Source organism: Saccoglossus kowalevskii, chromosome 4, assembly GCF_978046115.1.
Source record: "Saccoglossus kowalevskii chromosome 4, keSacKowa6.1, whole genome shotgun sequence".
Lineage (NCBI taxonomy): Eukaryota > Metazoa > Hemichordata > Enteropneusta > Harrimaniidae > Saccoglossus > Saccoglossus kowalevskii.
Window position 1 is genome coordinate 43,582,339 of NC_140644.1, and position 15,079 is coordinate 43,597,417.

Below are 15,079 nucleotides of genomic sequence, written 5' to 3' on the forward strand. Positions count from 1 at the left end.
CAATGGAAAGGCTAACCACTACCCTGAGTGAGTGTGCCACAGAATCAATGGAAAGGTTAACCCCTACCCTTAGTGAGTGTGCCACAGACTCAATAGAAAGGCTAACCCCTACCCTGAGTGAGTGTGCCACAGATTCAATGGAAAGGCTAACCCCTACCCTGAGTGAGTGTGCCACAGACTCAATGGAAAGGCTAACCTCTACCGTGAGTGAGTGTGCCACAGACTCAATGGAAAGGCTAACCACTACCCTGAGTGAGTGTGCCACAGAATCCATGGAAAGGCTAACCCCTACCCTGAGTGAGTGTGCCACAGAATCAATGGAAAGGCTAACCCCTACCCTGAGTGAGTGTGCCACAGACTCAATGGAAAGGCTAACCACTACCCTGAGTGAGTGTGCCACAGAATCAATGGAAAGGCTAACCCCTACCCTGAGTGAGTGTGCCACAGACTCAATGGAAAGGCTAACCCCTACCCTGAGTGAGTGTGCCACAGACTCAATAGAAATGCTAACCCCTACCCTGAGTGAGTGTGCCACAGACTCAATGGAAAGGCTAACCCCTACCCTGAGTGAGTGTGCCACAGATTCAATGGAAAGGCTAACCCCTACCCTGAGTGAGTGTGCCACAGACTCAATGGAAAGGCTAACCCCTACCCTGAGTGAGTGTGCCACAGACTCAATAGAAATGCTAACCCCTACCCTGAGTGAGTGTGCCACAGACTCAATGGAAAGGCTAACCCCTACCCTGAGTGAGTGTGCCACAGACTCAATGGAAAGGCTAACCCCTACCCTGAGTGAGTGTGCCACAGACTCAATGGAAAGGCTAACCCCTACCCTGAGTGAGTGTGCCACAGAATCAATGGAAAGGCTAACCCCTACCCTGAGTGAGTGTGCCACAGACTCAATAGAAATGCTAACCCCTACCCTGAGTGAGTGTGCCACAGACTCAATGGAAAGGCTAACCCCTACCCTGAGTGAGTGTGCCACAGACTCAATGGAAAGCCTAACCCCTACCCTGAGTGAGTGTGCTACAGACTCAATGGAAAGGCTAACCCCTACCCTGAGTGAGTGTGCCACAGACTCAATGGAAAGGCTAACCTCTACCCTGAGTGAGTGTGCCACAGACTCAATGGAAAGGCTAACCCCTACCCTGAGTGAGTGTGCCACAGATTCAATGGAAAGGCTAACCCCTACCCTGAGTGAGTGTGCCACAGACTCAATGGAAAGGCTAACCTCTACCGTGAGTGAGTGTGCCACAGACTCAATGGAAAGGCTAACCACTACCCTGAGTGAGTGTGCCACAGAATCAATGGAAAGGCTAACCCCTACCCTGAGTGAGTGTGCCACAGAATCAATGGAAAGGCTAACCCCTACCCTGAGTGAGTGTGCCACAGACTCAATGGAAAGGCTAACCACTACCCTGAGTGAGTGTGCCACAGAATCAATGGAAAGGCTAACCCCTACCCTGAGTGAGTGTGCCACAGACTCAATGGAAAGGCTAACCCCTACCCTGAGTGAGTGTGCCACAGACTCAATGGAAAGGCTAACCCCTACCCTTAGTGAGTGTGCCACAGACACAACGGAAAGGCTAACCCCTACCCTGAGTGAGTGTGCCACAGAATCAATAGAAAGGCTAACCCCTACCCTTAGTGAGTGTGCCACAGACTCAATAGAAATGCTAACCCCTACCCTGAGTGAGTGTGCCACAGACTCAATGGAAAGGCTAACCCCTACCCTGAGTGAGTGTGCCACAGACTTAATGGAAAGGCTAACCCCTACACTTAGTGAGTGTGCCACAGAATCAATGGAAAGGCTAACCCCTACCCTGAGTGAGTGTGCCACAGACTCAATGGAAAGGCTAACCCCTACCCTGAGTGAGTGTGCCACAGACTCAATGGAAAGGCTAACCCCTACCCTGAGTGAGTGTGCCACAGACTCAATGGAAAGGCTAACCCCTACCCTGAGTGAGTGTGCCACAGACTCAATAGAAAGGCTAACCCCTACCATGAGTGAGTGTGCCACAGACTCAATAGAAATGCTAACCCCTACCCTGAGTGAGTGTGCCACAGACTCAATGGAAAGGCTAACCCCTACCCTGAGTGAGTGTGCCACAGACTCAATGGAAAGGCTAACCCCTACCCTGAGTGAGTGTGCCACAGACTCAATGGAAAGGCTAACCCCTACCCTGAGTGAGTGTGCCACAGACTCAATGGAAAGGCTAACCTCTACCCTGAGTGAGTGTGCCACAGACTCAATGGAAAGGCTAACCCCTACCCTGAGTGAGTGTGCCACAGATTCAATGGAAAGGCTAACCCCTACCCTGAGTGAGTGTGCCACAGACTCAATGGAAAGGCTAACCTCTACCGTGAGTGAGTGTGCCACAGACTCAATGGAAAGGCTAACCACTACCCTGAGTGAGTGTGCCACAGAATCAATGGAAAGGCTAACCCCTACCCTGAGTGAGTGTGCCACAGAATCCATGGAAAGGCTAACCCCTACCCTGAGTGAGTGTGCCACAGACTCAATGGAAAGGCTAACCACTACCCTGAGTGAGTGTGCCACAGAATCAATGGAAAGGCTAACCCCTACCCTGAGTGAGTGTGCCACAGACTCAATGGAAAGGCTAACCCCTACCCTGAATGAGTGTGCCACAGACTCAATGGAAAGGCTAACCCCTACCCTTAGTGAGTGTGCCACAGACACAACGGAAAGGCTAACCCCTACCCTGAGTGAGTGTGCCACAGAATCAATAGAAAGGCTAACCCCTACCCTTAGTGAGTGTGCCACAGACTCAATAGAAATGCTAACCCCTACCCTGAGTGAGTGTGCCACAGACTCAATGGAAAGGCTAACCCCTACCCTGAGTGAGTGTGCCACAGACTTAATGGAAAGGCTAACCCCTACACTTAGTGAGTGTGCCACAGAATCAATGGAAAGGCTAACCCCTACCCTGAGTGAGTGTGCCACAGACTCAATGGAAAGGCTAACCCCTACCCTGAGTGAGTGTGCCACAGACTCAATGGAAAGGCTAACCCCTACCCTGAGTGAGTGTGCCACAGACTCAATGGAAAGGCTAACCCCTACCCTGAGTGAGTGTGCCACAGACTCAATAGAAAGGCTAACCCCTACCCTGAGTGAGTGTACCACAGACTCAATGGAAAGGCTAACCTCTACCCTTAGTGAGTGTGCCACAGACACAACGGAAAGGCTAACCCCTACCCTGAGTGAGTGTGCCACAGAATCAATAGAAAGGCTAACCCCTACCCTGAGTGAGTGTGCCACAGACTCAATGGAAAGGCTAACCCCTACCCTGAGTGAGTGTGCCACAGACTCAATGGAAAGGCTAACCCCTATCCTGAGTGAGTGTGCCACAGACTCAATGGAAAGGCTAACCCCTACCCTGAGTGAGTGTGCCACAGACTCAATGGAAAGGCTAACCCCTATCCTGAGTGAGTGTGCCACAGACTCAATGGAAAGGCTAACCCCTACCCTGAGTGAGTATGCCACAGACTCAATGGAAAGGCTAACCCCTACCCCGAGTGAGTGTGCCACAGACTCAATGGAAAGGCTAACCCCTACCCTGAGTGAGTGTGCCACAGAATCAATGGAAAGGCTAACCCCTACCCTGAGTGAGTGTGCCACAGAATCAATGGAAAGGCTAACCCCTACCCTGAGTGAGTGTGCCACAGAATCAATAGAAAGGCTAACCCCTACCCTGAGTGAGTGTGCCACAGAATCAATGGAAAGGCTAACCACTACCCTGAGTGAGTGTGCCACAGAATCAATGGAAAGGCTAACCCCTACACTGAGTGAGTGTGCCACAGAATCAATGGAAAGGCTAACCCCTACCCTGAGTGAGTGTGCCACAGAATCAATGGAAAAGCTAACCCCTACCCTGAGTGAGTGTGCCACAGACTCAATAGAAATGCTAACCCCTACCCTGAGTGAGTGTGCCACAGACTCAATAGAAATGCTAACCCCTACCCTGAGTGTGTGTGCCACAGACTCAATAGAAATGCTAACCCCTACCCTGAGTGAGTGTGCCACAGAATCAATGGAAAGGCTAACCCCTACACTGAGTGAGTGTGCCACAGACTCAATAGAAATGCTAACCCCTACCCTGAGTGAGTGTGCCACAGAATCAATAGAAAGGCTAACCCCTACCCTGAGTGAGTGTGCCACAGACTCAATGGAAAGGCTAACTCCTACCCTGAGTGAGTGTGCCACAGACTCAATGGAAAGGCTAACCCCTACCCTGAGTGAGTGTGCCACAGAATCAATGGAAAGGCTAACCCCTACCCTGAGTGAGTGTGCCACAGAATCAATGGAAAGGCTAACCCCTACCCTGAGTGAGAGTGCCACAGACTCAATAGAAATGCTAACCCCCACCCTGAGTGAGTGTGCCACAGACTCAATAGAAATGCTAACCCCTACCCTGAGTGAGTGTGCCACAGAATCAATGGAAAGGCTAACCTCTACCCTGAGTGAGTGTGCCACAGACTCAATGGAAAGGCTAACCACTACCCTGAGTGAGTGTGCCACAGAATCCATGGAAAGGCTAACCCCTACCCTTAGTGAGTGTGCCACAGACTCAATGGAAAGGCTAACCCCTACCCTGAGTGAGTGTGCCACAGACTCAATGGAAAGGCTAACCCCTACTCTGAGTGAGTGTGCCACAGACTCAATGGAAAGGCTAACCCCTACCCTGAGTGAGTGTGCCACAGAATCCATGGAAAGGCTAACCCCTACCCTGAGTGAGTGTGCCACAGACTCAATGGAAAGGCTAACCCCTATCCTTAGTGAGTGTGCCACAGACTCAATGGAAAGGCTAACCCCTACCCTTAGTGAGTGTGCCACAGAATCAATGGAAAGTTTAACCCCTACCCTTAGTGAGTGTGCCACAGACTCAATAGAAAGGCTAACCCCTACCCTGAGTGAGTGTGCCACAGACTCAATGGAAAGGCTAACCCCTACCCTTAGTGAGTGTGCCACAGAATCAATGGAAAGGCTAACCCCTACCCTGAGTGAGTGTGCCACAGACTCAATGGAAAGGCTAACCACTACCCTGAGTGAGTGTGCCACAGAATCAATGGAAAGGCTAACCCCTACCCTTAGTGAGTGTGCCACAGAATCAATGGAAAGGCTAACCACTACCCTGAGTGAGTGTGCCACAGAATCAATGGAAAGGTTAACCCCTACCCTTAGTGAGTGTGCCACAGACTCAATAGAAAGGCTAACCCCTACCCTGAGTGAGTGTGCCACAGACTCAATGGAAAGGCTAACCCCTACCCTTAGTGAGTGTGCCACAGAATCAATGGAAAGGCTAACCCCTACCCTGAGTGAGTGTGCCACAGACTCAATGGAAAGGCTAACCACTACCCTGAGTGAGTGTGCCACAGAATCAATGGAAAGGTTAACCCCTACCCTTAGTGAGTGTGCCACAGACTCAATAGAAAGGCTAACCCCTACCCTGAGTGAGTGTGCCACAGACTCAATGGAAAGGCTATCCACTACCCTGAGTGAGTGTTCCACAGAATCAATGGAAAGGCTAACCCCTACCCTTAGTGAGTGTGCCACAGAATCAATGGAAAGGCTAACCACTACCCTGAGTGAGTGTGCCACAGAATCAATGGAAAGGTTAACCCCTACCCTTAGTGAGTGTGCCACAGACTCAATAGAAAGGCTAACCCCTACCCTGAGTGAGTGTGCCACAGACTCAATGGAAAGGCTAACCCCTACCCTTAGTGAGTGTGCCACAGAATCAATGGAAAGGCTAACCCATACCCTGAGTGAGTGTGCCACAGACTCAATGGAAAGGCTAACCACTACCCTGAGTGAGTGTGCCACAGAACCAATGGAAAGGTTAACCCCTACCCTTAGTGAGTGTGCCACAGACTCAATAGAAAGGCTAACCCCTACCCTGAGTGAGTGTGCCACAGACTCAATGGAAAGGCTAACCCCTACCCTGAGTGAGTGTGCCACAGACTCAATGGAAAGGCTAACCCCTACCCTGAGTGAGTGTGCCACAGAATCAATAGAAAGGCTAACCCCTACCCTGAGTGAGTGTGCCACAGACTCAATGGAAAGGCTAACTCCTACCCTGAGTGAGTGTGCCACAGACTCAATGGAAAGGCTAACCCCTACGCTGAGTGAGTGTGCCACAGAATCCATGGAAAGGCTAACCCCTACCCTTAGTGAGTGTGCCACAGACTCAATGGAAAGGCTAACCCCTACCCTGAGTGAGTGTGCCACAGACTCAATGGAAAGGCTAACCCCTACTCTGAGTGAGTGTGCCACAGACTCAATGGAAAGGCTAACCCCTACCCTGAGTGAGTGTGCCACAGACTCAATAGAAAGGCTAACCCCTACCCTGAGTGAGTGTGCCACAGACTCAATAGAAATGCTAACCCCTACCCTGAGTGAGTGTGCCACAGACTCAATGGAAAGGCTAACCCCTACTCTGAGTGAGTGTGCCACAGACTCAATGGAAAGGCTAACCCCTACCCTGAGTGAGTGTGCCACAGACTCAATAGAAAGGCTAACCCCTACCCTGAGTGAGTGTGCCACAGACTCAATAGAAAGGCTAACCCCTACCCTGAGTGAGTGTGCCACAGAATCCATATAAAGGCTAACCCCTACCCTGAGTGAGTGTGCCACAGACTCAATGGAAAGGCTAACCCCCTATCCTTAGTGAGTGTGCCACAGACTCAATGGAAAGGCTAACCCCTACCCTTAGTGAGTGTGCCACAGAATCAATGGAAAGGCTAACCCCTACCCTGAGTGAGTGTGCCACAGACTCAATGGAAAGGCTAACCCCTACCCTGGGTGAGTGTGCCACAGAATCAATGGAAAGGCTAACCCCTACCCTTAGTGAGTGTGCCACAGACTCAATAGAAAGGCTAACCCCTACCCTGAGTGAGTGTGCCACAGACTCAATGGAAAGGCTAACCCCTACCCTGAGTGAGTGTGCCACAGACTCAATGGAAAGGCTAACCCCTACCCTGAGTGAGTGTGCCACAGAATCCATGGAAAGGCTAACCCCTACCCTGAGTGAGTGTGCCACAGACTCAATGGAAAGGCTAACCCCTACTCTGAGTGAGTGTGCCACAGACTCAATGGAAAGGCTAACCCCTACCCTGAGTGAGTGTGCCACAGACTCAATAGAAAGGCTAACCACTACCCTGAGTGAGTGTTCCACAGAATCAATGGAAAGGCTAACCCCTACCCTTAGTGAGTGTGCCACAGAATCAATGGAAAGGCTAACCACTACCCTGAGTGAGTGTGCCACAGAATCAATGGAAAGGTTAACCCCTACCCTTAGTGAGTGTGCCACAGACTCAATAGAAAGGCTAACCCCTACCCTGAGTGAGTGTGCCACAGACTCAATGGAAAGGCTAACCCCTACCCTTAGTGAGTGTGCCACAGAATCAATGGAAAGGCTAACCCCTACCCTGAGTGAGTGTGCCACAGACTCAATGGAAAGGCTAACCACTACCCTGAGTGAGTGTGCCACAGAATCAATGGAAAGGTTAACCCCTACCCTTAGTGAGTGTGCCACAGACTCAATAGAAAGGCTAACCCCTACCCTGAGTGAGTGTGCCACAGACTCAATGGAAAGGCTAACCCCTACCCTGAGTGAGTGTGCCACAGACTCAATGGAAAGGCTAACCCCTACCCTGAGTGAGTGTGCCACAGAATCAATAGAAAGGCTAACCCCTACCCTGAGTGAGTGTGCCACAGACTCAATGGAAAGGCTAACTCCTACCCTGAGTGAGTGTGCCACAGACTCAATGGAAAGGCTAACCCCTACCCTGAGTGAGTGTGCCACAGAATCCATGGAAAGGCTAACCCCTACCCTTAGTGAGTGTGCCACAGACTCAATGGAAAGGCTAACCCCTACCCTGAGTGAGTGTGCCACAGACTCAATGGAAAGGCTAACCCCTACTCTGAGTGAGTGTGCCACAGACTCAATGGAAAGGCTAACCCCTACCCTGAGTGAGTGTGCCACAGACTCAATAGAAAGGCTAACCCCTACCCTGAGTGAGTGTGCCACAGACTCAATAGAAATGCTAACCCCTACCCTGAGTGAGTGTGCCACAGACTCAATGGAAAGGCTAACCCCTACTCTGAGTGAGTGTGCCACAGACTCAATGGAAAGGCTAACCCCTACCCTGAGTGAGTGTGCCACAGACTCAATAGAAAGGCTAACCCCTACCCTGAGTGAGTGTGCCACAGACTCAATAGAAAGGCTAACCCCTACCCTGAGTGAGTGTGCCACAGAATCCATATAAAGGCTAACCCCTACCCTGAGTGAGTGTGCCACAGACTCAATGGAAAGGCTAACCCCCTATCCTTAGTGAGTGTGCCACAGACTCAATGGAAAGGCTAACCCCTACCCTTAGTGAGTGTGCCACAGAATCAATGGAAAGGCTAACCCCTACCCTGAGTGAGTGTGCCACAGACTCAATGGAAAGGCTAACCCCTACCCTGGGTGAGTGTGCCACAGAATCAATGGAAAGGCTAACCCCTACCCTTAGTGAGTGTGCCACAGAATCCATGGAAAGGCTAACCACTACCCTGAGTGAGTGTGCCACAGAATCCATGGAAAGGCTAACCCCTACCCTGAGTGAGTGTGCCACAGACTCAATGGAAAGGCTAACCCCTACCCTGAGTGAGTGTGCCACTGTTTAAGATCCATTTAATAAGGTCTACAAGTGCTTGTGTTCAACCGGGTCTGGCTGACACCAGGATAGTGCATTGAATTGCCATAACACTAATATAATAAGAAGACGGTACACAAAGCCTATCACATCGTCCCAAATATGGAATAATGTTTCTATGGTAAAATACACTAAATGTTACCACTCGTACTTGTGATTTGCACAAGAACAAAGTTTCAGAACAACGGGGACACAGCTGAGTTTTGTTGTTATACATATCAGCTAAAGTTGAACATTATAGATTACATGACAAGCAGTAATGATATTGGACACAGCTTTTATTGTTATACATATCAGCTAAAGTTGAACATAATAGATTACATGACAAGCAGTAATGATATTGGACACAGCTTTTGTTGTTATACATATCAGCTAAAGTTGAACATTATAGATTACATGAAAAGCAGTAATGATATTGGACACTGCTTTTGTTGTTATACATATCAGCTAAAGTTGAACATTATAGATTACATGACAAGCAGTAATGATATTGGACACAGCTTTTGTTGTTATACATATCAGCTAAAGTTGAACATTATAGATTACATGAAAAGCAGTAATGATATTGGACACAGCTTTTGTTATTATACATATCAGCTAAAGTTGAACATTATAGATTACATGACAAGCAGTAATGATATTGGACACAGCTTTTGTTGTTATACATATCAGCTAAAGTTGAACATTATAGATTACATGAAAAGCAGTAATGATATTGGACACTGCTTTTGTTGTTATACATATCAGCTAAAGTTGAACATTATAGATTACATGACAAGCAGTAATGATATTGGACACTGCTTTTGTTGTTATACATATCAGCTAAAGTTGAACATTATAGATTACATGACAAGCAGTAATGATATTGGACACAGCTTTTGTTGTTATACATATCAGCTAAAGTTGAACATTATAGATTACATGAAAAGCAGTAATGATATTGGACACTGCTTTTGTTGTTATACATATCAGCTAAAGTTGAACATTATAGATTACATGACAAGCAGTAATGATATTGGACACAGCTTTTGTTGTTATACATATCAGCTAAAGTTGAACATTATAGATTACATGAAAAGCAGTAATGATATTGGACACAACTTTTGTTGTTATACATATCAGCTAAAGTTGAACATTATAGATTACATGACAAGCAGTAATGATATTGGACACAACTTTTGTTGTTATACATATCAGCTAAAGTTGAACATTATAGATTACATGAAAAGCAGTAATGATATTGAACACAACTTTTGTTATACATATCAGCTAAAGTTGAACATTATAGATTACATGACAAGCAGTAATGATATTGGACACTGCTTTTGTTGTTATACATATCAGCTAAAGTTGAACATTATAGATTACATGAAAAGCAGTAATGATATTGGACACAGCTTTTGTTGTTATACATATCAGCTAAAGTTGAACATTATAGATTACATGACAAGCAGTAATGATATTGGACACAGCTTTTGTTGTTATACATATCAGCTAAAGTTGAACATTATAGATTACATGACAAGCTGTAATGATATTGGACACAACTTTTGTTGTTATACATATCAGCTAAAGTTGAACATTATAGATTACATGACAAGCAGTAATGATATTGGACACAGCTTTTGTTATACATATCAGCTAAAGTTGAACATTATAGATTACATGACAAGCAGTAATGATATTGGACACAGCTTTTATTGTTATACATATCAGCTAAAGTTGAACATTATAGATTACATGACAAGCAGTAATGATATTGGACACAACTTTTGTTGTTATACATATCAGCTAAAGTTGAACATTATAGATTACATGACAAGCAGTAATGATATTGCACACAGCTTTTATTGTTATACATATCAGCTAAAGTTGAACATTATAGATTACATGACAAGCAGTAATGATATTGGACACAGCTTTTGTTGTTATACATATCAGCTAAAGTTGAACATTATAGATTACATGACAAGCAGTAATGATATTGGACACAGCTTTTGTTGTTATACATATCAGCTAAAGTTGAACATTATAGATTACATGACAAGCAGTAATGATATTGGACACAGCTTTTGTTGTTATACATATCAGCTAAAGTTGAACATTATAGATTACATGAAAAGCAGTAATGATATTGGACACAACTTTTGTTGTTATACATATCAGCTAAAGTTGAACATTATAGATTACATGACAAGCAGTAATGATATTGGACACAGCTTTTGTTGTTATACATATCAGCTAAAGTTGAACATTATAGATTACATGAAAAGCAGTAATGATATTGAACACAACTTTTGTTGTTATACATATCAGCTAAAGTTGAACATTATAGATTACATGACAAGCAGTAATGATATTGGACACAGCTTTTGTTGTTATACATATCAGCTAAAGTTGAACATTATAGATTATATGAAAAGCAGTAATGATATTGGACACTGCTTTTGTTGTTATACATATCAGCTAAAGTTGAACATTATAGATTACATGACAAGCAGTAATGATATTGGACACAGCTTTTGTTGTTATACATATCAGCTAAAGTTGAACATTATAGATTACATGAAAAGCAGTAATGATATTGGACACAGCTTTTGTTGTTATACATATCAGCTAAAGTTGAACATTATAGATTACATGACAAGCAGTAATGATATTGGACACAGCTTTTGTTGTTATACATATCAGCTAAAGTTGAACATTATAGATTACATGACAAGCAGTAATGATATTGGACACAGTTATGTTGTTATACATATCAGCTAAAGTTGAACATTATAGATTACATGACAAGCAGTAATGATATTGGACACAGCTTTTGTTGTTATACATATCAGCTAAAGTTGAACATTATAGATTACATGACAAGCAGTAATGATATTGGACACAGCTTTTGTTGTTATACATATCAGCTAAAGTTGAACATTATAGATTACATGAAAAGCAGTAATGATATTGGACACAGCTTTTGTTGTTATACATATCAGCTAAAGTTGAACATTATAGATTACATGACAAGCAGTAATGATATTGGACACAGCTTTTGTTGTTATACATATCAGCTAAAGTTGAACATTATAGATTACATGACAAGCAGTAATGATATTGGACACAGCTTTTGTTGTTATACATATCAGCTAAAGTTGAACATTATAGATTACATGACAAGCAGTAATGATATTGGACACAGCTTTTGTTGTTATACATATCAGCTAAAGTTGAACATTATAGATTACATGAAAAGCAGTAATGATATTGGACACTGCTTTTGTTGTTATACATATCAGCTAAAGTTGAACATTATAGATTACATGAAAAGCTGTAATGATATTGGACACTGCTGAGTTTTGTTGTTATACATATACACATAGTTCATGGATTTGAACAAAACTTACTCTCTACCATGATATACATCATTTTGACAATGTAGAAGTCTTGTTCAGGATGCAACTTCCACCAAAGGTGTATTCAGTGTAATGTATTTTATTTGTTTCTGTCTTGTAGCACGTTCTAATTCGTCCAATAGTTCTACCAGTAGTATAAGCGGGGGTCTTCCTGCCAGGCCGGATCAAAAGTAAGTACCGTATTTGTCTTCAATTAGGCGCCACTTTGTTACACTTTCATGTCATGGTGGCGCTTATTTGTGGTTAAATTTGAGCAACTTTGTTTCAAATGGCGCTTATTTCAAGCACTTCAAGTTCTAGTACCCGTAACTGTGTTACAAGCCATTGTTTTTGCTCCATTCTGGTGATAGATTATTGACAATATCTTACATTACAGTCTGACGCTTAGTCACTGTAGCCTTTATTTTAAATACTGAGTAAATGACCCGTTTTCAGACAGTTTAGAAAGTTATACAAAAAATATCATTCTTTAGAAAACATTCACAGTTTGCCGTACAATCAACAGAAAAATAAAACAAACACAAATTCAACGCTTAGTAGTCAATGATCACGGTAGCAAAATCCGGTCATGCTGCATCCCACGGTTACGATTATTACTCAGTAGTAGTTATAATAACGTACAAAAAATAAAATGCAAGTAAAATTCAACTTAATTTCATCGTAAGCGAATGATTCTGGTCGCATGTAAACGCTCGGCGCGATTCGATGTCTGCCATGCTTCCTGTCTAGGACTTGACCTGGAACGCGTTTTTTGACCTGATAGGTCAAGTCGTTAATTAACCAATCAAAATGCTGGATGATGCCAACATGATCAAATTACCATAGCTCATTTAAATAATGTATGAACGCAATGCGGAAGTGATTTGCCGATGTTTGCGATATTTTGGCTTTGATTTTGGTGGGAAAAACGGCATCAAGAAATTAGTTATTTTTGGAAAGTAAACTGAGCATTTAAAGAATAATTTAACACTGTTTACTGTGACAACAGCGCATTTGAAACAGAACATTTTCGCGTTGTTTTAATTTCGTTTTTATGGACTTACTGCGAAATTAAAAACCACGCTGATATTTTCTACAGTAGACTAAAAAGCCATGTTTCAAGAGATTATAGACCGATTTCTTAAAAATTGTTAGAAACAAAACCATTTTTTTTTACATAAAAGCCATTCGTACAGTAACAGCGAGGGACTTCCGCGATCGCGTCCATCGCTACGAACCGGTAACCGGTAGTCGATCCGCCGGCGCCCAATTCACGATCATTACGTGCCAAAATTTCAACTTTGTCTTGCGCTTAATTGAGGTGTAAAATACAAAGTTTTTGTGGCACTGGCGCCTAATTGAAGGTGGCGCTTAACTGAAGACAAATACGGTAATGCCATCTTTCTGTTTGTTTTACTGTGCACCCTTGTACAATGAGGTCAAGGATTTTGGCATGTTTGTTTGTTTGTTACTTGAATTGCGGAATAAATGAATTTGACCTTTAAGCTTTTAATGCTTGCACTAATATGACTAGTTTCCTTCTTTTGCAATAAACTACAGTGTTTTTTTCAAATTGTTAGATGCAACACAGTTTGTTTGTCTGCATTATTTATTTACAGTGAATTGAGTCCAACCATGCAAAAGAAACCGCCACAACCGATAAGATCCAGGACTACATCTACGACGTCATCAACCTCACAATCAAGTACACCAACATCATCGTAAGTAGTCCTTTATAAACTTATATATAGAGCTTTACAGTTCTATATATATATTACTGTTTTATTTGAGGAGAGAAAACTAACCATGGTTTCACTATGTTTGTAGGATTAGTGGTGCTGGTATGTGTGTACGGACATTGTACACATGTGAAGCTGAGAACGATACTGAATTGTCTTTTGTTGCCAATCAAATTATAGTAAATGGTGAGTTGAATCACTTTCTTGGTTTAGAATTTCTTCTTTTCATTGTCTTATGTGCAGGTTTGGGATCCCTAATACACATACATATTATATGAGTGAGAGAGAAAAACTCTTCACCACGACCAGATAGAGTGACATTGATATAGTGATCTGATAGAATTTCTTAATCTAATTATAATTTTTTTAAGTTGGTAATACATGTATGAAATTAAGTGTGAAAACAATGACAGCTACATACAATCTATTTACTCTCTTTCCCAGCCATCTTCAAAGTGACCTAACTTAATTTTTGTAATTCAATTGTGACTCAATATTCCTAAAATCTCTGTTGATACATGATTGTATACATATGCTCCTGATCAGACTAAAAATGAATAGCTGAGTAGCCATCGTATTCAAAGTGGTCTAAATACGTAAATTTGTGTAGAGTGCAGGTCCATTCTGTCTAAATGTGGAATATTGATATCTTCTGTTTATATAACGGGACACAATCATTATTGTTTGGAGGTATGTAAATATATGGTAAAACAGCCATTGCGAGTGTCGCTGCGAGTTTGCAATGGCGAAAAAACAGGCGATTGCACGTTCGCAATGGCAAAAAAAAATGGCGATAGAGAGTTCGCAATGCCACAAAAACAGTCGACTGAGAGTTCACAGTAACATTATGATTTATATAGTTGAGCGTTGCTACAGTGGAAAATAGAAAACAGTTTTGAAACGTTGTGTGAACCATCAAAGGTATTTCGACAGTCAACCAATGGTAGATGTGGAGAGATTTGACACAGCACAATAAAAGTCGAACTCTCTCGCAAAGATGTTTCATTTGGTGAATTATTTGGGGGGGAAAGCGTTGCGACAGGATGTAATTCACAGCGTTCCACAGAGTCATTGTATTCATAGTTCTAATGACAAAATGACCCAGAACGTGGCGTGCAGTCTGCAGATAGCGGTACGTTTCACCGGCAAACTGCACTGCAATCTGAATCATTACAAAATGTTTTTCCGTACATTTACATACCTCTTGTTTGGAGATTTGTTGAAATTAAAAAAATT

General features: G+C 43.5%; 1 protein-coding gene across 2 annotated transcripts in view; it reads left to right on the top strand.

The window, feature by feature from the left end:
- Positions 1-15,079, top strand: part of LOC144352636 (rho GTPase-activating protein 26-like) — a 140,910-nt gene that overhangs the window by 118,808 nt on the left and 7,023 nt on the right. For both annotated transcript variants that reach the window (XM_085498157.1, XM_085498158.1), the window contains 3 exons: positions 12,226-12,295; positions 13,724-13,825; positions 13,932-14,029. In XM_085498157.1, coding sequence (XP_085354283.1) covers positions 12,226-12,295; positions 13,724-13,825; positions 13,932-14,029 — 270 coding nt within the window. The remainder of the gene's footprint in view (positions 1-12,225; positions 12,296-13,723; positions 13,826-13,931; positions 14,030-15,079) is intronic.